This window comes from Microtus oregoni, unplaced genomic scaffold (genome assembly GCF_018167655.1).
Source record: "Microtus oregoni isolate MIOR12 unplaced genomic scaffold, Mior012 000067F_001, whole genome shotgun sequence".
In the NCBI taxonomy this organism is placed as follows: Eukaryota; Metazoa; Chordata; class Mammalia; order Rodentia; family Cricetidae; genus Microtus; species Microtus oregoni.
The window spans coordinates 507,147-532,049 of NW_024543954.1; the positions used below are offsets into that span (position 1 = coordinate 507,147).

A 24,903-nucleotide genomic window follows, 5' to 3' on the forward strand; every position below is an offset into this window, starting at 1 on the left:
TCTGGGAAGTATCTCAGGGAGGGGTTGGAAACAGAAGCACACCCAGGCATGGCCTAGCTATATAGAAAAAGATTTTAAACCACCAGCACTTTCCAGGTAAGGGCCTAGATGTGCTAGACAAGCCTCAGCACTGTTTGCCTCACTGCGAGGTCAGGCTTGCCTCCCTAAGAGAACAGTGTCAGAAAAACAAATTTGGGCACTTCCAACATGCCAAGTGAATTCCTCATAGCTACTTTATGAGGTAGTTACTTTTGCTACCCTCATTTGACAGAAAACTGTGGTTCATCAGGATGAAGCAATATATCTAAGATAAAGAGCCAGAAATTCATATAACTATAATTCCAATTCCCATCTACCTGCATTGAAAAACATTCTCTCTCAGCTTCCAAGTCCCAACATGAGTAGAAAAAACTCTTCTCCAAACCCCCTTCCCAAACACATCTTACAACCAGCTGCCATAGTGTAGCTAGTATATAATAGCATTCAAACTGAGGTTGTCTTTCACTACTTGGAACAGAGAAAGATCAACCAGGACACAGGTGTCTGTTGCCTGTCTCAAGCATCTGGAAAGGTAAACAGATAGCAAGTGGGGATAAGCACTGGTCCCTGAACAGTAAGACTAGATAGAGGACAAAAGGACTTGCTACAGTCTTGAGAATGACACTGCTCAGGCAGCCAAGAAAGGAGAGTACTTTCCCACATGTCTCGGAAAGTCTAGCCACAGCACTTGGAGTCAGGCAAAGTGCATGCAGAGGCCTGGGGAAAAAGGAAAAAAACATGCCTGATGCCTGTTCCAGGGCACTTCAACAAAAGTGCTTGCTCAGAGGAGCAGCAGCAGCCTTGGTAGCCTATTCCAGGGCTGGCCTCTCTGGTCCATGATGCATTGGCGCTCCGTCATTCCACCTACAGCCTGGGCAGGCAAGGGAACTAGAAGCACAGGGCTCTATTCTCACCCTCAGCCCAGGCTCTGCAGGGCTCTAGGAGAACCCTTTTTGGGAATGCACATGTGGAATAGAGAGAGGGGTCTTGTAGGTCTTGCTTTGGGGAGACACTCCCAGGGTCTCCAGTGGCACAGTGAGAACCAGGCTGTTGATTCCTGGCAGGAGAGGAGAGTTTCCAGTGACATGTGCTCTCTAAAATTAGCGGCCCAGACCTCGTGGCCTAGAGCTCAGGTTTCCCTGCCTCAGCCTCGAGCTGCCCACCAGCCTGCCCCCCACTGGGCTGAAGCCCTGAAAGCAGAAGTTACCAAGCACTCCAACAGCCAGCAAGAAGTCATGGGCCTGACATACAGTGATCAGAAGTAACAGAGAAGCCAGAAAGAAAAGCAACTCCCAACACAGAAGCTTCCTGGTTCCCGAACAGATCTCTAAAAGTTTAGGAAAGCCTACTCCATATCTAGAAACGGCTGGGGTGGGGGGGACACCAATGCATACCACCTAATGGTAAAGATGGGGTCCATGGACACTTTTGGGTCCTAGCAAAGATGAGTGAGTAAAACCAAGGGTTCCCACTCCTACCTGGACAGGCAGATAGCTGCTAGGGAGTGTCCACAGCTGTCACCCCAGTGGTAGATGACACAACCAGAAAAGGCAGTACTATCAGGAATGACAACCACAATGCAACAGCTATCTTCTGTGCTATCCAAGGCTTTCCTCAGATATCGCAAACTAGGGTTTCCTAGATAGTTCAGGATACCCACAGAAGATATACCAGATATACCAGGATACCCAAGCATAAGATCTTGGACAATGTCTGCTCACAATTCTGGCCTTTGGTTTCCAGACATTAAGAAGACAACAACAATAACAATGAGGTCCGGATTTTCCTTCCTCTGGCTAACTGTCATGGACACTTCCCACTTCCCTTCCAGAACACCCTCATTAGCACCCCCAACATACACAGTGCAGTTCTTTCGTACCACCTGTGTTGGAGCTATGCCTCTAATCCATTCAAGGCTGATTGGGGGTCATTTTCCCTTGTATGTTGCATCTCATGCCCTTGCCTACAATTTCTCCTCATCAACTTTCTTGCCATTTCCAGTTACATCCATCTTCTCTCCTTCCCACTTATTCCCTGCCCTTGCATCCTCCAACCACTCTTGAATTTTCAGAGGATATGTACTCTGTAACATATGCTGCTACTAACAGGTCACTTTTAAGATGTCTGCCATGTTCCTCAAGTGTCTACTCTGTACTCTAGATTTTCCTCCAGCTAACTTTATCTCCTAAAGTGTTTATCTGCTACCAGACTCACAATTAAACTACCTACTAAACATCAGCTTCTGATTTTATCACAAACACTCCAAACACAGCCTGCCAAGATGGGTCTTCCCTTACTCCATCAGAGGGCACTGCCAAGTGTGTTCCTGCTGTACTTCCAAGCATGTAAGCTGTCTCGGACTCTGTCCTCCTTGTTCCTGACCCCAAGTCACTATTCAGCGCTTTCCATAGCAACTCTAGAGAGGATACCCTCTAGTCATCCCACTGCCAGTGCCTCTTGCCTACTGGCATCTGTACAGAATTCACATCCACCACAGAGCTGACAAATTTGACTGGTTTCTCCTCTGCTTGACCCACTGTATGGAAGTAATGCCAAGCCATCACCATCCTTTAAACATGCCTCGTTCTACACATCAACCACCATATCCTTTCTTAGCCAGTTCAACTACCACCTCCCTTAGGAAACTCTTGTTGCGGAGGTACCCTCTGATGCTCCCACAGCAGCCCCCAGTACACTCCAGGCTCTTGTATCCACTTTCTCAGGATATTCAGTTATTTGATTGCCCTATCACGCTACAAATACCTTAGGCTGGCCCTATAGCAGCCATCTCTGCTCTCCCAGACCAGGTACAATAAAAAGAAACTTTCCAGGTGACCTAATTTCACTCCTGGGACAGGGGAAGGGCCGTGTTTGAGGCTGCTTGTCAGGTCCAAGCCTGCCCATTTTTTTCTTGCAAAACCCATGTCTATCTGGCAGCCTGGCACTGGGGGAGGGGAGGAGGACAAGCTGATATAGCATTTACCACACTATCTAACAAAAGAGAAGATAGAACAAGCAGCAGGGGTGCTGGCTCACACTCTTTTAGCGAGCAAGCTGGGCTATGGCTGAAGTGGAAGCTGAGAAGCTACATGTAAGACTCAATTCACTACCTCAAGCTCTCTGCCCTCCTCCCCAAACCTTAGGGCCCCAGCAAGACAGATTAGGCCCTTTCCAGCATTTGCCAGCCTCGGAGTGAGCTTTCTGGAATATTTTACTGCTCTTTCTCACACTGAGCTAGCTACGCATCCAGATCCCACTTGCTAGTCACCTCTCGGGCACTGTCTTGAGGCCCCCAGAACTGAGTGTGGTATATGATGAACAAGGACAAGCTTGAGAATTGCCGTACTCTGATCCTAAAACACATCAGCCTACAGAAATCAGAAATGACTACTTCATGGCCTCTACTCCTGCCGTGTTATCGATCATGCATTGCTTTGTTTTATCTTCTGAACACTGTTACATTAACTGTTCATACCTACTCACTTTTTTAAAAAAACACAGGTAAGGTGGGGGCACACGCCTTTAATCCCAGCACTTGGGAGGCAGAGACAGGCAGATCTCTGTGAGTTTGAGGACAGCCTGGTCTACAGAGCTAGTTCCAGACAGCCAGGACTGTTTCACAGAGAAACCCTGTCTCAAAAAACCAAACAAAAATAAAAAGCATAAGTAAAAACCAAAGAGTCAAAGAGAATTTCTAAAGGTCTAGGGTACTCATTGACAACAGCTCAGGGTTCAGATTAACTAAATCCTAAATCCAAGCATAGACATGAAGCCCAGAGAACAACACTTAACGGAATACAGATGTGTCCTTGGCACCCAAATACCTGAACTCAACTTGGTGTTCTTGGTAAAATATTCTTGGATGCTCAGCGGGGCTACAATGCTTTCATAAAAGGCCGAGTAAACAAGAGAAGGCAAGAGAAGCTGAATCTCTCTCTGGCCTCTGGAGAAACAGGCCAAATAAATACATCAAGTAAAGAAACATGGCTCGCAGGGACTTTTCACCTATCTGCCTCAGTGAGCAAACAGGAGAAAAACATGAACAGGAAATGGGAAAAGGACCAAGTCCAATTGAAAAGTCCCATGGCTCAGAAGAGCCTCAGCTGAGAAGCCATCCCTTCAGACATAAGTTGTATATCCAAGTTCTTCTACGCTTCAGCCCCATGCCAAGTAGAGCCCTGGTGTCACAGCGCCACCTGCTGATTTTATGCTGTTACAGTCTAGCATACAGTCTACAATGTGGCATGGCCCGGGGATACTCTGAATATGTCTCAATTATTGAAGAAAAGGTGAGATGGCTACCCTGACAAGGAACCACAACCAGGAGATGCCAAGGCAAGACCAGGTGAAGCAAGTAGTATCAGAGCTTCCATTGCCCAAGGTCTCTCAAGCTCAAGTACCAGCAGCCATGAAAATAAGGAAGATATAGGGCATCAAACCAGCCATGCTCCAAAAGAAAAAAGGCGTAACACTCAAGGCTCTCCAAGGTGACATGTCAGAAAGATCAGGGCACAACAGAACAGGAAAACTAGATAGAGCAATAGAACACTTAGGAGAGGCTCCTGCCAGTGGACACAAAGGATAATGGTGACTCTGTTGTGGTTCTAACTTTGGCCTAACAGAAACCATGCCCGTCCATGGGCGAATGTCCTTTACAGCTCCCAACACTCTTCCTCTTTCTGGAATACACTCAGTCCTGACTGTCTGTGCCCAGTAGCTTGCCTGCCTTGTCCTTCCAGTGTGCTCTGCTGTCCCTATCCATGAGCTGTTCGCTCAGAAGATTCCTTATTAAGCAGTCCACAGAGTTCCCTTCCTTTTTTTGGGGGGGGGGGGGGCGGGGTTGTTGCTTTTGAGACAGGTTTCTCGGTGTTCTGAACTTGCTCTGTAGACAGACTGGTCTGGAACTCACAGACATCTGCCTGCCTCTGCCTCCTGAGTGCTGGGATTAAAGTAACATGGTGGTATGCTAACTCATCCAGCCAGAGCTCCCTTTCTAGCCAGTGACCAGGTCCTCTCATTCAATATGCTCAAGAGCAGAACATCCCAGCTGCCAGAGCCTCTCACACCACCTCCTGGTGTGGGACAATGCTCTGTATTCTGTCAATTATATTTTAAATAAGCACTGATTGGTCAGTAGTCAGGCAGGAAGTATAGGCAGGACAACCAGCCAGGAAGTAGAGGTGGGTCAATAAGAACAGGAGAATTCTGGGAAGAAAATCCTAGTCTACAGTCGTGACCCAGCTACAGAAGAAGCAAGATGTGACTGCCTCGTCAAATAAGGTACCAAGCCACATGGCTAACACAGACAAGAATAATGGGCTAATATATGTTATAAGAGTTAATAGGAAGTCTGAGCTATGAGGCCAATCAGTTTATAACTAATGTAGACCTCTTTGGGACTTAACAATTGCAGGAATCGGCAGGACAGAAACCCCGACAACAACATCCTTCCTGACTCCTATTACTACTTTAGTTCAGTCACCTGCATTTCTCGTGATGATTTTTCACTCCTAGATTCTCCTGCTTTCCTCCAACCCATATACTCTTACAAAAAAAAAAAAAAAAAAAAACCTTTAAATTCATGAAGCTGACCAGACATAGCAAGCACTACTTAAATAACTGTCCACCACTGAGAGATCTTGCCCTTTGTCTCTCCTGACCCATCTACCCCACTCTATCAACCAGGGACTGTCCAGCTCCTCCCGGTGAAGTAAGAACACAGAAGGCAGGTAGGCTGCCCCAATACCCCCCATCTACCGGACCCTGCAAGTTACAAGCCCCACCCTGCCCCCAAACACCTCCTACAACCCTGGTGGAAGGCTGAAACAAAGCTTGCTAGAATATAGAGAGGACCAAGAGGTGAGTGACCAGTCACCTGGTGGGACACCCCACTCTCTAGGTCCTCCATTCAGGGCAAAACCCTGAGACCCTCCCCCACCTGCCTCAGCTTCTCTAGCCAGCCAGTAAGAGAGTTTCCTGTAGGTAGGCTGCCCCAATACCTGCCCCCATCCACCTGACCCCACAAGCTACTAGCCTCATCCCACCCCCAAACTCGCCTATCTTCCTGCAACTTCAGTGGAAGTCTAAAACACAGCCTGGTACTACACAGAGAGGACCAAGAAGTGAGTGACCAGCCACCCAGCGAAACACCCCTCTCTCTAGGCCCTCCATAATGAAGCAAAACTTGGGCCCCTCCTCCACCTATCTCAACTTCTATAGCCAGACAGCAGGTGAGTTTCCTGCAGGTAGACCGCTCCAACACCCCATCCCATACATCAGACCCTGAAAGCTACAAGTCCCACTCCGCCCCCAAACCCTCCAACCCCCACCCCCGCAACCTCAGAGGGATGCTGAAACACAAACTGCAACTACACAGAGAGGAGCACGAGAGAGCACCAAGAGAGGACTCTAAAGCACAAACTGTGAGTACACAGAGTGGACCAAGAAGAGAGCGAACCAGAAGAGAAGAGCAAGAAAGCAGGCTAAGAGAGACCTCAGTGGCTCCCTGAGACACAGACAGTGACAGTATAGAGCAAACCAAGAACAGTTCCCAAAGACAAAGACAGGATTGAACCAAGATGCAAAGACACTGCTGGCACCAATTGAAGGAAGAGATAGGTAGGCGCCAATGCAAGAATTCCTCCAACAACCTAAAAAGCAACGTGGTAACACCAGAACCTAGTGGTCATACAACAGGAAGACTTCATCATCCTAACCAGAAGAAGCAGAAGAAAATGATTTTAAACTTAACTTTATAAAGACGGAGACCTTTAAAGAGGAAATGAAAAACTCCCTTAAAGAAATGAAGGAAAAGACAAACAAAAAATGGAAGAAATTAATAAATAAAGACCTCAATATAAATCCGACCACATTGGACCTGATAGAAGAGAAAGTGGAAAGTAGCCTTCAATGCATGGGCACAGGAGACCACTTCCTAAATCTAACACCAGTAGCACAGACACTGAGAGCAACAATAAATGGGACCTCCTGAAACTGAGAAGCTTTTGTAAAGCAAAGGATACAGTCAATAAGACAAAAAGGCAGCCTACTGAATGGGAAAAGATCCTCACCAACCCCACATCAGACAAAGGTCTAATCTTCAAAATTCCAAATAACCCAATAAAAATTGGGATAGAGAGGCCGGGCGGTGGTGGCTCACGCCTTTAATCCCAGCACTCAGGAGGCAGAGGCAGGCGGATCTCTGTGAGTTCGAGGCCAGCCTGGTCTACAAGAGCTAGTTCCACAACAGGAACCAAAAGCTACGGAGAAACCCTGTCTTGAAAAAATAAAAAAAAAAAATTGGGATACAGAACTAAATAAAGAATTCTCAACAGAAGAATCTCAAATGACCAAAAGACACCTAAGGAAATGTTCAACATCCTTAGCCATCAGGGAAATGTAATTCAAAGCAACTCTGAGATACCGTTTTATACCAGTCAGAATGGCTAAGATCAAAAACACCAATGACAGCTTATGCTGGAGAGGGTGTGGAGTAAGGGGAACACTCATCCATTGCTGGTGGGAATGCAAAGTTGTACAAACACTTTAAAAATCAGTATCATGGTTTCTCAGAAAATTTGGAATCAACTTACCTCAGGATCCAGCAATACCACTCTTGGGCATATACCCAAAAGCTGCTCAATTATACTACAAAGACATTTATTCAACTATGTTCATAGCAGCATTATTTGTAATAGCCAGAACCTGGAAACAACCTAGATGCCCTTCAACTGAAAAATGGATAAGAAAATGTGGTACATTTACACGTTAGAGTACTACTCGGTTGTTAAAAAAAAAAAAAAAGACATCTTGAATTTTGCATGCAAATGGATGGAAATAGAAAACACTATTTTGAGTGAGGTAATCCAGACCCAAAAAGATGAACATGGTATGTACTCATTCATAAGTGGATACTAACTATAAACAAAGGATATTGAGCCTATAGCTCATGATTTTAGAGAAGTTAAGTAACAAGATGAACCCTAAGAAAAAACATATATAGATCCACCTGGAAAGTTGAAATAGACAAGATCACCTGACAAAACTGGGAGCATGGGGGTGGGGGGGAAGTGAGGGTGAGAGGGGAAGAGGGGAAAACGGAAGAGGGGGAAACTTGAGGGAATGGGATAGTCGAGATGGAAGAAGAACAGAGATGAGAACAAGGAAAGAGATATCTTGACTGAGGGAGCCATTATGGGGCTAGCAAGAAATCTGGCTCTAGAGAAATTCCCAAGAATCCACAAGGATATCCCCAGCTAAAACCCTAAGCAATGGAGGAGAAGGTGCTCAAACTGGCCTTGTCCTGTAGTCAGATTGATGATTATCTTAAATGTCACTATATCAAAAAAATGTCCTGAAGGGGTAAAAAAAAGTCACTATAAAAGCTTCATCCAGCAACTGATGGAAGCAGAGACAGAGACCCACATCAGAGTACTGGGTTGAACTACCAAAGTCCAGTTGAAGAGTGGGAGGAATGAGAATATGAGTAAGGAAGTCAAGACCATGATGGGTACACCACTGAAACAGTCTACCAGCTGGACTGGGAAGGAATAAGCATAGGACCAAACTAGACCCTGTAGAGATAGGTCCCGCCCCTTGGGGGCGTGTTCGCCTCGGGCTAATGTCTGCCTATAAATTTGGCGAGTGTGCTCCCAGCCCTCGCTTCTGCTTTCCTGGTCTCCGCTGGAACGGTGGTTCTGTAAGTCTATTTCTACATTAAAGCTATAGATATATATTTTTTTACAATCTGTCTGCATTTGTTTACGCCGTTACAAGACCCTCTGAATGTGGTTGACAGTTGCATGGCTGGGGCAGACTGAGGGCCCACTGGAATTGGCACCAGAATTTATCCCTACTGCTTGTACTGGCTTTTTGAGAACCCATTCTCTTTGGATGGATACCTTGCTCAGCCTATAGTTTTCGACCTTCCCCAAAGCAATGTGCCTTACTCTCTCTGTGGAGTAAATGGGGGGTGGAATGCAGGACGGGGGTAAGTGGAGGGAATGGGAGGAGTGGAGGAAGTGGGAACTTGGATTGGTATGTATAACAAAAAAGTTTTTTTTTTTTTTTTTTTTTTTTGGTTTTTCGAGACAGGGTTTCCCTGTGGTTTTGGAGCCTGTCCTGGAACTAGCTCTTGTAGACCAGGCTGGTCTCGAACTCACAGAGATCCACCTGCCTCTGCCTCCCGAGTGCTGGGATTAAAGGCGTGCGCCACCACCGCCCGGCTTTTAAAAAAAATTAAAATTAAATAAAAGAACACAGAAGGCAAAGAGAGAACAGGGGCAACACAGACATCCCAAAAAGGACCAGGAAACTCAAACAAGGTCAAATTAGCTAAGGCATAGAAAAATGACAATTGAGAAACATTTTCCACTGATTAATATTATATATCCAAAAGCTTTGTATCCACCAGTTGGAAATGGTAGATAGGCAATGCTGGAGACAGATGAGCTGTCCTGGGAAAGCACTCACAATAAACTAGCTTAAAAATTCAAGTTAGCAGCCGACCGGTGGTGGTACACGCCTTTAGTCCCAGCACTTGGAAAACAGAGGCAGGTGGATATCTGTGATTACGCGGCCAGCTTGGTCTACAGAGTGATTTCCAGGACAGCTAGAGCTACACATAGAAACCCTGTCTTGAAAATCCTGGGGGGAAAAAAAGGTTTAAGAACATTTTTTTGTGGTTTTGCTCATGAAACTGAAACCCAAAATCTCGTGCAGAACAGGCAGTCCCTCTACCACTAGCCATGCCCTCTGCCCCTGAGAAATAGCTATTAATATGAAGGGAAAATGTTGTAAAAGTATACAGTTCTTGAAATGTAAAGGTAGTAATGTGTACTGCATTGGAGGGGGTAACTTCTAATCCTATAGAGCCCTGGCTGACATTGAACATCTTCCCGCCTTTGCCACCCCTGTGCTGGGATTATAGGAATGAGCAGGTAAAGCTTGATCTGTTTTTCAAAATGAGGTAGATTTCTCAGGAGAAAAAAATTCCATGTTCATGGTCAAAGCATTCAAAACTTCAAACCTCAACACAGCCAGTGACAAGATCTGGGAGTCAGAGAGGCTTCTGAACTACTCTGAATGTTAACTTCTTCCTTGCAGAAATGTAAAACTTTATTATGTGCCTTGTCTTAAAATGCTTAATGATTAATAAGATTGATATTATGTATAGAAGGATCTGGAAAGGTATATATATGCAAGACTGGCTTTTGCTGACATGGTGGTGCATGTTTTTAAGCTCAGCACTTGAGAGGCAGAAGCAAGTGAATCTTTGAGTTTGAAGCCAGCCTGGGCTTCATAGTGAGACCATCTCAAAGGAAAAAAGAAGTGCAGCTATAAACAGGGATAGAGTAGTGGCTCAGCGGATAAGAATGCTTGCTGTATAAGCATGAGAATTTCAATTCGGACACTAGCCCCCAAATCAAAAAGCAGGCAATGGCTACACATACCTATAATCCTAGTACTGTGAGGAAACAAAGACAGGGGGGTTGGGGGGACTTGTCCGCCACTAACACTGAATGCCAGCCTTGTTTCAGGCTCAGTGAGACCTATCTCAAGGGAAAATAATAGAAAGTGACAGAGTCAGACACTTGATGTCCTCCTCTGGCCTCCATATCCCCACACATATATGCACATACACCAATGGTCATAGATGGGCTGGAGAGATGGCTCAGTGGTTAAGAGCACTGACTGCTCTTCCAGAGGTCATGAGTTCAATTCCCGACAACCACATCTGTAACGAGATCTGGCGCCCTCTTCTGGCATGTGGGCATACATGGAGGCAGAATGTTGTATACATAATAAATAAATAAATCTTAAAAAAAAGCAAAAAAAAAAAAGAACCAAGTGGTCATAGAACATTTTAGAGAGCATTTTCCTATTTTTGCTCATTTAAAGTCTCATTTGGGTGAGATGAAGGTCAAAATCAGTTGAGAAGAGTTTATTTAATATGCAAAAGACCCTGGGTTCAATTTCTAGCACTACAAAAAGCCTTATATTCCTTTAATAAACATGTGCTACCATTTTGTTTTTGATCTGCAGATATATGAAAGTCAATAAGATATTATAGTTACTAACCTCTTACAATACTAATGCAAACAGGATAGTGGAGTTTACCTCCCAGACCAGGCCAACATCTGCCTACCAAAAGCCAGGAAAAAGTATTTTACTGCGTGATCTGAAGCTGGACATGAGCTTAACTCACTCATCCAATCCTAAAAAGTTTCATCATTACAAGGAATCTGTTATCTGGACCATATCAAGCATCAGGCATGAACTCTGGGTATGGCAGTCTCTCATGAATGTCCTCTATATACAAAGGCCAACCTTTTGTTAATGAACTAGCAAATGAAATTTGCCTGAAGATCAGAGTGCGGAGTGAGCCACCAGTCAGTCATATAGGCCAAGCAGTAGTGGCACATACTTTTAATCCCAGCACTAGGGAGGTAAGACAGGAATAAATATGGTTGGGCAGAGAGAGGAATATAAGGCGGGAGGAGACAGTATTCAGGATTCAGTCTGAGGACTTGTAGAGACAGGATACCACATTCGGTCTGAGGATTTTATAGAGGTGAGAACTAGCGGCTGGCTGCTCAGCTTCTCTGATCTTTCAGCTTTCACCCCCTAATATCTGACTCTGAGTTTTTATTATTAAAACCAACTAGAATTCACACTACATAAAAGGATTGTTACAGTTCCTCTTGGTTTCAGCTAGAACCTGAATAAAACACACTAGGCTCAGACACATACTCCACCCCCCGACACACACGGGACATCTTGCAGCTGACCAATGTCCTAGATAAGCCCTTGTTGAAGACTGGGTGTGAGAGAGGAAGGCTGCTTATTTAAAGCCAAAATGCTGCTGGAAGAAAAGCATGGGTATGGGAACACAAGCCCTCTGACCTCTAATATCCGTTCTACTGCCCATACAAGCAGATAACCCAACAATGTGAAGGTGTCTGATGTCCAGCTATGTTCCCACAGAACATGAGCATCTCTCTGCCCTGACTCAAACATGCTACACTAAGGGCAACTCAGTGTGTTATCTCCCACTCTGCTACTTTATTTATTTGCCTTTCTGTGGAACAACCCAACAATTTCCTAAACAAAGTAATGCTCCATGGTTTGCTAAAAATTCCAAAAATGATTCTCATAACACGATTAAATTTGATACAGTAAAGAGACATTACTCTTGATAGTCCACACAGGAATACACATACATACCAATCATCCACTAAAAATATTTTGAGGAGTTTGGGAGATGGTTCAATGTTCAAAGTACTTGTAAACATGAGGACATAAGTTCAGATCCCCAACACCAATGTAAAAATCAGGCATGGTGGAACATGCCTATAACCCCAGTGCAGGGCAAAGGGAAGAGGGATAAATGCAAATCTACCTAAAGCTCTCTGGCCAGCCAGACTAGTTGAAAAAGTGAGTTTCAGATTCATTAAATGTAGCACGAATCTAATTGGTCTTAATAATAAAAAACCAGAGTCAGATATTGGGGTAAATGCTGGAAGATCAGAGAAGGAGCAAGCCACCTCAATGAAATCCTCAAACTAAAAATCAAAGAGTGAACTCCTGTCTCCTCCTACCTTATATTCCTCTCTCCGCCCAGTCATATCCCTTCCTGTCTCCACCTCCCTAGTGCTAAGATTAAAGGTGTGTGATCTCAAGTCCTGGAATTAAAGGTGTGTGCCACCACCACCTGGCCTTAGAGCCTTAGCTCTGCACTCTGATCTTCAGGCAAGCTTTACCTGTTAGAGCACAAAATACCATAAATAAAGAGACATCTCAAATTAAAAAAATGGAAAGCAACAGAGGAAGATATTGACACTGGCCTCAATATTCACAAATACACACACAAACACAAACAAATCATATTTAAAAATGTGTATAAGAGCCAGGCATCCAGGCAGTGGTAGTGCATAGCTTTAATCCCAGTACTTGGGAGGAAGAGGCAGGATCTCTCTGAGTTCGAGGACAGTCTGGTCTACAGAGCTAGTGCCAGGACAGACTCCAAAACTACTCAGAGAACAAAAAAAGCCAGGCGTGATGGTTTACACCTATAATCCCAGTACCTGGGAGACTGAGGAAGGATGGTGAAAGAGAAGCCCTGTCTGAAAAACAACAAAAAAGGCAAAGTGATGGTATCTGATTTTAGGTGCAGCACTCAGGAGGCAGAAGCAGGTAAATTTCTATGAGTTTACAGACAGCCTGGCCTCCCAGGGCTACATAGATCTTTTTGTTTGTTTTGTTTTTCCAGGCAGGGTTTCTCTGTGTAGCCTTGGCTGTTCAGGAACTCTAAGATCAAGATGGCCTTCAACTCAGAGAGATCCACCAGCCTCTGGGCTGGAACTAAAGGTGTGTGCCACCACCCAAAAGATCTCATTTTTTAAAGTTTGGAGGGGCTTATGTACAAGAGGATATGTAGAACAAAAACAAAGGTATAAAAGGTATTATTAATTTACTATTAGGGCCAATCAACAGTGTTTGTTGACAGATTCAAGAACATACTTCTTGCTGGGTAGTGGCACACGCCTTTAATCCCAGCACTTGGGAGGCACAGGTTGGCAAATCTCTGTGAGTTTGAGGCCAGGCTGGTCTACAGAGCAAGTTCCAGGACAGTTAGGGCTGTTACACAGAGAAACTCTGTCTCAAAAAAATAAATAAATAGAAGAACATACTTCTTTTTGTTTTTTTTTTTTGGGGGGGGGGGGGGAGTTTGAGACAGGGTTTCTCTGTGTAGTCCTGGCTGTTCTGAAACTCGCTCTATAGAACAGGCAACAGACTGGCCTCGAACTCCAAGCTCTGTCTGCCTCTGCTTGTTACTAGATGGAGCCACAGGAGGGTTACTAGATGGAGCCACAGGAGCCACAGCAATCTCAACAAGAAGTTAAATCAAGCCATTTGTCTTGCCATATATGCTTGTCAAAGGCTAAACAACAGTTGTCAACATAACAGATACAGGAGTAGGACTACGTGAGCAGGCTCAGTGGTGCATGCAAACTGAAGTTTTCCATCCTAAGTACCAATCACTCTAAGAGAACTGTATACAAGATCTACTTTTTATCTGAAGCTACCCAACTGCAAAACATTTTGCACACTGATTATGGTGATTGCCTGATAGGCTTCATTTCCCAGTGTTAAATCACTTATATGGAAAGGATACATCCTTGTGTTTCATTCTCAGCACAAAGAAAACACAGAACTATGTGTCTCAAAGTGAGAATTTTACTATACATTCATGCACAGTTTCCTCAACAATGCACCACACATGACAGGGCTCTAATTAGATTAATGTAATTTTTGTCTATAGGAAGTACACAGCTGAAATGGAAAAGGAAACCGAACATTAAAACTGCAAAATTCACCAGGCAGTGGTGGTGCATGCCTTTAATCCCAGCTCTCGGGCGGCGTAGGCAGGTGGATCTCGTTAAGTTCGAAGTCATCCTGGTCTACAGAGTGAGTTCCAGGACAGCCAGAGATACACAGACACACCCTGTCTTGAAAACAAAACAAAAGCAAATAAAAGTTAACTGGGAGGTGGTGGTGTATTCCTTTAATCCCAGCACTTAGGAGGCAGAGGCAGGAGGATCTCTGTGAATTTGAGGTCAGCCTGGTCAACATAAAAAGTTCCAGGACAGACAGGGTTATTACAAAGAGAAACCCTGTCTCAAAAAACAAACAAACAAACAATCAAAAGTCAAAATAAAAGCAGCCTACATATGCAGTATTTATAAAGTTTATAGTATGGTAGTCCTTCACATTCACTTCTCAGCCACTCACAATACCTCACCCAGAGCAATGGCCTGTACTGCAAGCTATATTCATGCCCTGTTGTAGGAGATTGCTTGTTTGTTCCCGGCTGCCAAGAACCGAATAATCAATCACACAGAAACTATATTACACTATTTGGACAATGGCTTAGGCTTCTTACTAACTAACTCTTATATCTTAAATTAACCCATTTCTTTTAATCTGTGTATCACACAAGGCTGTGGCCTACCACCAGAAAGGTTCCGGGCGTCTCTTTGACTCTGCCTACTTTATATATCTCTGTTCAGATTTCCCACCTGGCTACATAGTGAGACCCTGTCTTGGTGGCTGGGGGTGGGGTGGGATGTCAGATTCCCTGGAATTGGTTATGGATGGATGTGAAGTCGCCATGTGGGTGTTGGGAACCAAACCTCCTGGGTCCTCTGCAAAAACAAGTGCTCTTAACTGCTGAACACTTTTTGTTTTGTTGTATTTTTGAGACAGGGTTTCTCTGTGTAGCCATGGCTGTCCTGGAACTTGCTCTGTAAATCAGGCCATTCTAGAATACAGCCTCCTAAGTGCTGGGATTAAAGGCATGTATCACCACCACCTGGCCCCCAGATGTTTTTTTTTTTTTTTTGTTTTGCTTTGTTTTTAATGCTGAGCACCGAACTAAACTATAGGCTCTTTCCCTGCCTATGAGTTTTTGCCACTAATTCAACTAAGCTGTAACAAGCCCCCCAAGTCTTTGTGTTCCTGTTTATCTCAGTCTCCTTGTCCTTGATGTACCTTATATGCCCATTTATAAATCTCTTCCCATTAAAACTTCAAGTCTCACATTCCATCCAGCTCAATTATTGAGGCGATCTAGAAAGCTAGGATTCTGAAAGGTCATTCACCTACTTGTTACTTTTGTTAGTGTCCACTTCTTGTCCTATCTACTCACCACACCCTCATCTGCACGGCATAGGCCAAGAGTAGACAGAAAGCCTCATGCAGCCTCTATCTGAATGGCACTGATCTGCATAGTAGCAACTCATGTGAATTAGAACTACACCTAAGTACACTAGGTAGGCCAGTGCCTTGCCCACACTTTAGCATTGGGGTCCCTGCGATCTTTCAGTATTGGGATACTTGATCATTTATTGAAAAATAATACTCAGGGATAAATATTAAGGAATGAACCTGAGAAATCCACAGAGTGAACATGAAGACACGATTCTCCCTGTCTACTTCCTTGATCTAAGCCAGTGCAACCCCTTGTCCCTACCTCTTCCTTTTCTGTGTGCTGCTTTCTCCTCTTAGTCCAGAGAACTCAATGACCCATTCCAGTCAGCTGAATGTGGACTTTACAAATGGAGGTCAGCTCCATTGGTGGTGGTCTTGGAGCAATCGGAGAAATCATTATGAGCAAATCTCCCCCAACATTTCAACCTGGCAAACACTACTGATAATATTATGTTTAATCTATAGAAGGGAGGGATAAGACTTACAGAACTCTCCAGTAATTTAGATCCCCTTTCTCAAAAGCACACCAACCTCTCTAGAATATGACTTCAGGTTTAATGCAAATCTTCCCAATCGAGTCATTTCCCCATCTACTCTCTCTACTTGGTAATTGGAAAGCAAGCATGTCCATTGTCTTCCAACATTTATCCCACTCTGCAGTTCCTTAAGAATCAGTAGCAATTCCATTTCTAGCTGGTCTTACAGTTTCTGAATAAAATATCATGTCTAAATAAATTGTTTGGAGAAGCTTGGTATTCTGGTAAAGCCTTATATGCTTTGAGTTTTGATCTGTCCATCTCCTTACTTAACAAAACCATGTAAAGCCTGCTTTCCACACAGTTCTTCTCATTTCCCCAAGCAAAACAGCAGGTTTTCACTGTCCTTACTCTGTGCATGTGTGTGTATATGTGATTAGAGGTGTCACCTACAGCCTTGCACACACTAGGGACTCTTGCCACTGAGTTACACCCCTAGACCCATCCCCACTGTACTTTTTAAAACTCTGTATATCTAAAGTATTTGTCGAGTTCTCTCAGCATTCTCACTTCCTGAGTTTCCTAAATTTGAAGATGCTAAGCTTGAAGATGATCAAACATACTACTTTAAGCCAAGCAGGTTGACATATATTTAATAATCCCAGCTACTTTAGGAGGCTGAAGCAGAGGAACAATAATCTGAAAAACAGCCCAGGCAACTTGATGTTACCCCATTTCTTTTTCTTTCCTTATTTTTTTTTTTGTTTTGTTTTTTGAGACAGGGTTTCTCTGTAACTTTGGAGCCTGTCCTGGAACTAGCTCTGTAGACCAGACTGGCCTCGAACTCACAGAGATCTGCCTGCTACTGCCTCCCAAGAGCTGGGAGATGATACCCCATTTCAAATCTTAAAGCAAAAGGGGTCTAGAGAGATGGCTCAGTGGTTAGGAGTACTTTTTACTCTTGCAGACAACAGATACAATTCCAAGCACCTATACAGTATCTCACAATCATCCATAACACCAATATCAGAGGATCTAACAAGCACACAAGTGATACACATATATGTATGCAGGCAAAAGATTTATACACATGATGGAGGAAGGTCATTGGCTAATAAAGGAACTGCCTTGGCCCATTTTATTGGTTGGAAGATAGGTGGGAGGAGTAGGCAGAACAGGACGCTGGGAGGAAGAGGAAGTGAGCTCAGTCTCGACAGCTCTCCTCTCGGGGGCAGACGCCTCAGAGAGACGCCATGCCCCGCTCCCGGGATGAAGCTCCGACCCAGGATGGACATAGGCTAGAATCTTCCCGGTAAGCGCACCTTGGGGTGCTACACACAGATGATTAGAAATGGGCTAAATTAATATGTGAGAATTAGCCTAGAAGAGAATGGGCCAAGCAGTGTTTAAATGAATACAGTTTGTGTGTTGTTATTTCGGGCATAAGCTAGCCAAGCAGGCGGCTGGGGTGTTGGGGACGCAGCCCCGCCGCCCTTACTACTACATACACATAAACTAAAAATAAATCTAAACAAAATTTGTCAGTAAAACAAATAATATAGTTTAGTAGTAGAATATGTGCCTGGTATGCAAGAGGCCATGGCTTCAAGCCCAGCAGGTACAACAAAAATATTTAACGCTCACATGTATATAAACATAGTCTTAAAAATGTCTTAAGAGGGCTGGAGAGATGGCTCAGAGGTTAACAGCATTGCCTGCTCTTCCAAAGGTCCTGAGTTCAATTCCCAGCAACCACATGGTGGCTCACAACCATCTGTAATGGGGTCTGGTGCCCTCTTCTGGCCTGCAGGCATACACACAGACAGAATATTGTATACATAATAAATAAATATTTTTTTAAAAAAATGTCTTAGAGCTGAAAGTGAAGGTAGTAGCAGAGCATAATGTGCTTTGCATTTGTAAAGGCCTAGGTTGTACAAACATAGTAATGACTCAGCACACTAAAACACTAAAGAGATATAAAGATAAGTAGACACAGACACTCACACACAGAGACAGACAGACACACACACACATCCTTACTTGCCTCCATATTTTACCCTCAACCTGGATCCAGAAAATCCAAGATCATTGGACTGATTGTTTTCTGGAAAGTTAAAATCTGGACAGGTAGTCATACTAATGCCTACTGAAGCACAACATGCCAAGTGATTAAGATGATAAAAAATCCCTTAAACACTAAATCTTGAGTCTTTGGGCCTAAATCCAGGTGAGAACGACTATCTTTGAACCTAGCGTAAGAATCCACTCACTCACAAGGTAGCACTGTCTGAATGGCCCCCCAAATTCATCTGTTTAGCTTAATCTCCATTGTGATGATACAAAGAGGTAGAGTAGGGCCTATTGGGAAATCATTAAGCAAATCCTTTACTACTGAGCTATATTCCAGCCTAGTATTGATATCCTTTTAATACCTTGTTCACATGCCTTAGCCTGAACATGTCTATTTCTCGGCTAGGCCATTAGATTAAAGCCCAAGGGTAAAGCCGGAAGCAGAAAACAGGGCTCCAGATGCTAATAGGCATTTTCTACTCATCTAATCTTACCCAATTAGCCACCCTTGCAACCTTGGTCAAGCACTTCAGTCTCATAAGATATGACCAGAAAGACACTACAGATCACAACATGATCTGGATACAAATTGACACTAGGGAAGGCCCGGAGGACAGGGTGAGTCACAGCCCATTCACGTTACTTCTGCCTACCCTACCCAACTCAGTACCCCGTATACCCCAAACCAGTTAGGCCCTTATTAGATGGGCTTCAAAGATCCTTTCGTAGAGAAAAGGCTTTGCAGCTTACTTCAGTCTACAAGCAAACAGAGCACAAGATATAACACATCTGACTTACCACAAAATGTGGTTAAGACAGGGTCTTCTCCCAGGTATGGTAGCACACAACTTTAATCCCATCACTTGGGAGGCAGAGGCAGGTGGATCTTAATAAATTCAAGGCCAGCCTTGTTTACATAGTGAGTTCCAGGATGGCCAGTGATATGTAGTAATATTGTCTCAAAAAAAAAAAGATAAGGTCTTTTAGAATTTGTTGCACCCTACTCCTAATCTCCATGCTGCCTCGGAAGGTCAGGAAGCAATTCTGTGGTTTATCAAACACAAACAAGGTCTTTGGGTCCAGGATATACAATGAGGAGTTAAAGTCACAGGAGAAAGCCAAACTACACAGCTCTATATTCTTGGTTAGCCCACAGCTTCCTCCACAAGCCCCTGGCCCCTACTCACAAGGACAGCAGCAAGGAAAAGCCAGCAATATAGAGATTCCTCTGAGCACGGAAAAGCTTCATGTGGAAGTGCTCCATGGCACCTGGATTGTTCTGGAGGTTCACCTTTTCTGTCACATCATCATATTTCCGGATCTCACGTGCAGCATCTATGATAGAGCAGAGATGGCCATTTAAAAAGAAAAACAGGTAGCAAGACTCCTTTCCTTCATATCCAAGTACTAATTCTACGCACACCTTTTGTGGGAGGTTTTATCAAAAGTCCCCAACCTTAGACCTTCCTCTCTTAACTTTCTATAAACTAAGCCTGTAAACTAGATAGATCATAAACTTGTACTATACTCCAAGATACTATTCAAGATTGAGGCTTTGTTGGCAATGGAAACAGATTCCCTTTCCCATGATACTCCCAACCTCAGTTTGTCATTTTTCTCTCAAGTTGAACTGTCAATCACTTAACTTATAAATCAGGGGTCCTGTTGGTAGAAAGCTCACAAGACCTATTCGGGAAGCATGGGCCACAGTAAGCATTATTATTCTTTACTTAATTAAAAAACTTCATGGGCTGAGATGACTCTGTGGGTAAAGGTACTTGCCATCAAGCCTGACCACTTGAGTTCAATCCCTAGAACCCATATGGCAAAAAGGACAGAACCGACTCTTGCTAGTTGTCCTGACCTACACATAGACACTGTGACATGCATGTGTCACCAACCACCAATAAACTGTAATTAAAGGTTTTTTTAAAGAAGAATTCATGCCCATCAAAAATTCAAACAGCAAAATTGTAAAAAGAAGTTTCTTAATACAATCACTTTAGTAAGGTAAATAACACAGTTATCATATTTAAAGTCAATTGGTCATAAAATCCTATAATGTCGGGGGCTGGAGAGATGGCTCAGTGGTTAAGAGCATTGCCTGCTCTTCCAAAGGTCCTGAGTTCAATACCCAGCAACCACATGGTGGCTCATAACCATCTGTAGTGAGATCTGGTGCCCTCTTCTGGCTTTCAGGCATAAACAGAACATTGTATACATAATAAATAAATAAATATTTTTTTAAAAATCCTATAATGTCTTTATAAAATACTTTTGTCACTGAAATTATCTTCAGTCTGTTTCCTGTCCATCTTTCTCACAATAGATAAACTACAAACAGAAAGAAAAAGCCTTCTCCTCTATATTCCCTACAGTTTAGCACAGGGCACACAGCAAAAACTCTAACTGTTGAATGAGTGAACAGCCTCTGCTCCCACAAGCGCCACTGACTGATGTACAATGCTCTGGTTTAATAATATAAGAATCTTTTGTCTGTAATGCAGAAATGGAACCTTAGTATATCTACTAATCTCCTCCACCACTTAACTCAAAACAGAATTTTAACTGGGGGGTGGTGGTGCATGCCTTTAATCCCAGCACTTGGGAGGTAGAGACAGGCGGATGTCTGTGAGTTCAAGGACAGCCTGGTCTACAAGAGCTAGTTCCAGGACAGGCTCCAAAGCTACAGAGAAACCCTGTCTCGAAAAAAACAAAACAAAACAAAAAAATAGCAGGGTTTGGTGGCATACATCTTTAATCCCAGCACTTGGGAGGTAGAGACAGGAAGCCAGCTTGAAGTTTGAAGCCAGCCTGGTCTATATAGGGACTTCCAGGACAACCAACGCTACACAAGGAAACACTGTCTCCCACTACCACCACCACCAAAAAAGAGGTCAATTCCTCCAACAAAGTGGGGACATTTTTTAAGTTGACACATAAAAATCTACCTGAAGAGCTGAGTATGGTGGTATGTACCCATAAACCCAGCATTAGAAAGACTGAGGCCTAAAGGTCACAGGATGACCTGTAGCCCTGAGGCCAGGGCTACAGGATGAGACCCTATATCAAAGAAATGCCTAAAAAAAAAAAAAAAACCAACTATATGAAGGCACCTCTTAACACGCCTCCATGTGAGACAGGCAAGATATCATTGTTTGGGTACTGTTCACTTTGTAGTTTCTAGTTTGAGATTACTTGGTTTTCAAGCTCATCTTGCATTACAACAATGTGCCTGTCCTCGTAGTATTTTTTGCATTAAATCTGTGCCATGAAGCACTCTCAAATGCTGCCAGTAGGAACATAAACTGCCATAACACACCTGGTAGAAAATAAAATACATTCATACCCTCAGGTTCACTGATGTGGGATTCCCCTCTTTATGCTGTGAATACCATTGGTTAATGAAGAAACTGGCTTGGGCCTGTGCAGAGCAGAAGAGAGGTAGGCAGCGAAAATTAAACTGGATGCTGAGAGAAAGGAGGAGGAGTCAGAGAGAAGTCATGTAGCCCTGCCAGAGACAGACACAAGAACTTTACCCAGTAAGTCACAGCCACACGGCGATACACAGATTACTAGAAATGGGTTAAATTCAGTACTGAAAACAGCCTGGTATTGGCATAAGAACAGACAAGAAAACTAATGGAACCGAGTAGAAGACCTGGATATCAATCCACACATCTTCGAACACCTGATCTTTGATAAAGAAGCAAAAAATATCAAATGGAAAAAAGAAAGCATATTTAACAAGTGGTACTGGCATAACTGATATCAACATGTAGAAAAATGAAAATAGACCCATATCTATCACCATGCACAAAACTCAAGTCCAAATGAGTCAAAGACCTCAACATAAAGCCAGCCACACTGAACCTTATAGAAGAGAAACTGGGAAGTACACTTGAACACATTGGCACAGGGAACCACTTCCTAAATAGAACCCCAGCAGTACAGACACTGAGAGAAACAATTAATAAATGGGACCTCCTGAAACTGAAAAGCTTCTGTAAAGCAAAGGACACGGTCAACAAGACTAAACAACAGCCTACAGAATGGGAAAAGATCTTCACTAACCCCACATCAGACAGAGGTCTGATCTCCAAAATATACAAAGAACTCAAGAAAGTGGACACCAAAAGATCACATAATCCAATAAAAAAAAATGGAGTACAGACCTAAACAGAGAACTCTCGACAAAGTCTAAATCTAAAATGGCTGAAAGACACTTAAGGAAATGTTCAACATCCTTAGTCATCAGAGAAATACAAATCAAAAGAACTTTGAGATTCCATCTTACACCTGAAAGAATGGCCAAAATCAAAAACACTGATGACAACTTATGCTGGAGAGGTTGTGGGGAAAAGGGAACACTTCTGCATTGCTGGTGGGAATGCAAGCTGGTACAACCCCTTTGTATGTCAGTGTGACGATTTCTCAGAAAATTAGGAAACAACCTTCCTCAAGACCCAGTAATACCACTTTTGGGTATATATCCAAAGGATGCACAATCGTGCCACAAGGACATGTGTTCAATTATGTTCATAACAGCTTTGTTTGTCATAGCTAGAACCTAATGGAAACAACCTAAATGCCCCTCGACCGAAGAATGGATAAGGAAAATGTGGTACATTTACACAATGGAGTACTACAGAGCAGAAAAAAATGACAGCATCTTGAATTTTGTGGGAAAATGGATGGAGCTAGAAAACATTATTTTGAGTGAGGTAACCTAGACCCAGAAAGACAATTGTCACATGTACTCACTCATAAGTGGTTTTTAAACACAAAGCAAGACAACAATGAGGACACTAAGAGAGACTTACACAGATCTAATCTACATGGGAAGTAGAAAAAAACAAGATCTCGTGAGTAAATTGGGAGTATGGGGACCTTGGGAGAGGATTGAAGGGGGAGGGGAGAGGCAGGGAAGGGAGCAGAGAAAAATGTAGAGCTCAATAAAAATCAATAAAGAAGGAAAAAAAGATTTATATATGTATATGGTGTTTTGTATGCATGTAACGTGCACACCAACAGAGGGGGAAGATGTCTACAGTACAGCACGTAAATGGAAAAAAGTACAAAGAAAAGTGTACAAGTCCGGGTTGTAAATATTTCAACACATAAAAAAGTATTCATGATAGTTATCTATGCAATGTGTTACAAGGGATTAAGTGTTTACCTTTTGCATTTAAAAAATATGCATTATTTTTATAATTAGGAAAACACTAAAAAAAAGAAAAAAACTAAAACCATTTTTATTTGTTACTTGTAGGTAGGAATCCCATCATTCCAAAGACTACCTTGGCAAACAATCAAGAGGAACCTGGGAATAGGAGACACTGTATGCTATCAACAAGGACAGCAGCAGGACTTCCTCTCAGGTCTCAATCCATAAAAGTAATCTCTTTATTTCCAACTATCTCAGAAAGATCTAATCTAGGTCCCTCAACATCAGGAAGGGCTCTAGCTGGTTATGCTCATTATTGCCATAATATATTGTTATCAAAAAGCACGTCTATCTGTAGAAGGTATGTAGACTTTTCTAAGCTTTGCTTTTTAAATTTTTAAATCATCTTTGTGTATACAGTGTGCACATGTTTATTTGTGTATGAATAGAAATACAAGATCTCTCAGAATACCTACGGAAGAGGATAACCTCAGGTGTCAATCCTTGTCTTCCACCTTGTTTGAGATAGGACCTGCAAACTACCAGGGATTTTTCTACTCTACCTCCCAACTCCCTATAAGAGTTATGGGACTGTAGACACTTACATTCAGCGTCTGACTTTTATGTGGGTTCTGGGAATTTGAAATCAAGTCCTTACATCTGCACAGCAAGTGCTTTTATCCAATGAGCCATCCCCACACCCCCTAGATTTTGCTTCATAGCATTAAAGTAAGAAGTCACCAGTCATTAGAGCCATATTTCCCTAGAATTCCCAAGCAGACAGTTGCAGATTCCTGATCTACAACAACAATGGTTTGTGTCAACTAGTATCTACATAGTTCTCTCTGGCCCCCTGAGTTGTACTAGGAAATCAACAACTTTTGTGATGGCGCACGCCTTTAATCCCAGCACTCAGGAGGCAGAGACAGGTGGATCTCTGTGAGTTCAAGGCCAGCCTGGTCCACAGAGTTAGTTCCAGGACAGGCTCCAAAGCTACAGAGAAACCCTGTCTCGAAAAACACAAACAAACAAAAATGCCAGGTGGTGGTGTATGCCATTAATGCCACCATTCAGGAGGCACAGGAAGACAAACTCTGTAAATTCAAGGCTGGGGAGGAAAGGATGGGGACCCCATGACAACAACAAGATGGTGTGTTGCTGTGATTGGTGTAATAAAAAGCTGAACATCCAATAGCTATAGAAGGGGCTTCCAGGAAGAGAGAGAACTCTGGGAAGAAGAAAGGCAGAGTCACTAGCTAGACATGGAGGAAGCAGGATAAAGATGTACAGAGATGAGGTGATGAGACACATAAAAGAACATAGATAAAACAATATGGATTAATTTAAGTTATAAGACCTACTTAGGAACAAGCCTAA

The 24,903-nt window shown here is 43.2% G+C and overlaps 1 protein-coding gene across 1 annotated transcript in view; it reads right to left on the reverse strand.

Moving 5' to 3' along the window:
• LOC121440279 (B-cell receptor-associated protein 31) overlaps positions 1 to 24,903 on the reverse strand; it is a 41,050-nt gene that overhangs the window by 5,259 nt on the left and 10,888 nt on the right. The window contains exon 5 of the mRNA XM_041641058.1: positions 19,547 to 19,694. Coding sequence (XP_041496992.1) covers positions 19,547 to 19,694 — 148 coding nt within the window. The remainder of the gene's footprint in view (positions 1 to 19,546; positions 19,695 to 24,903) is intronic.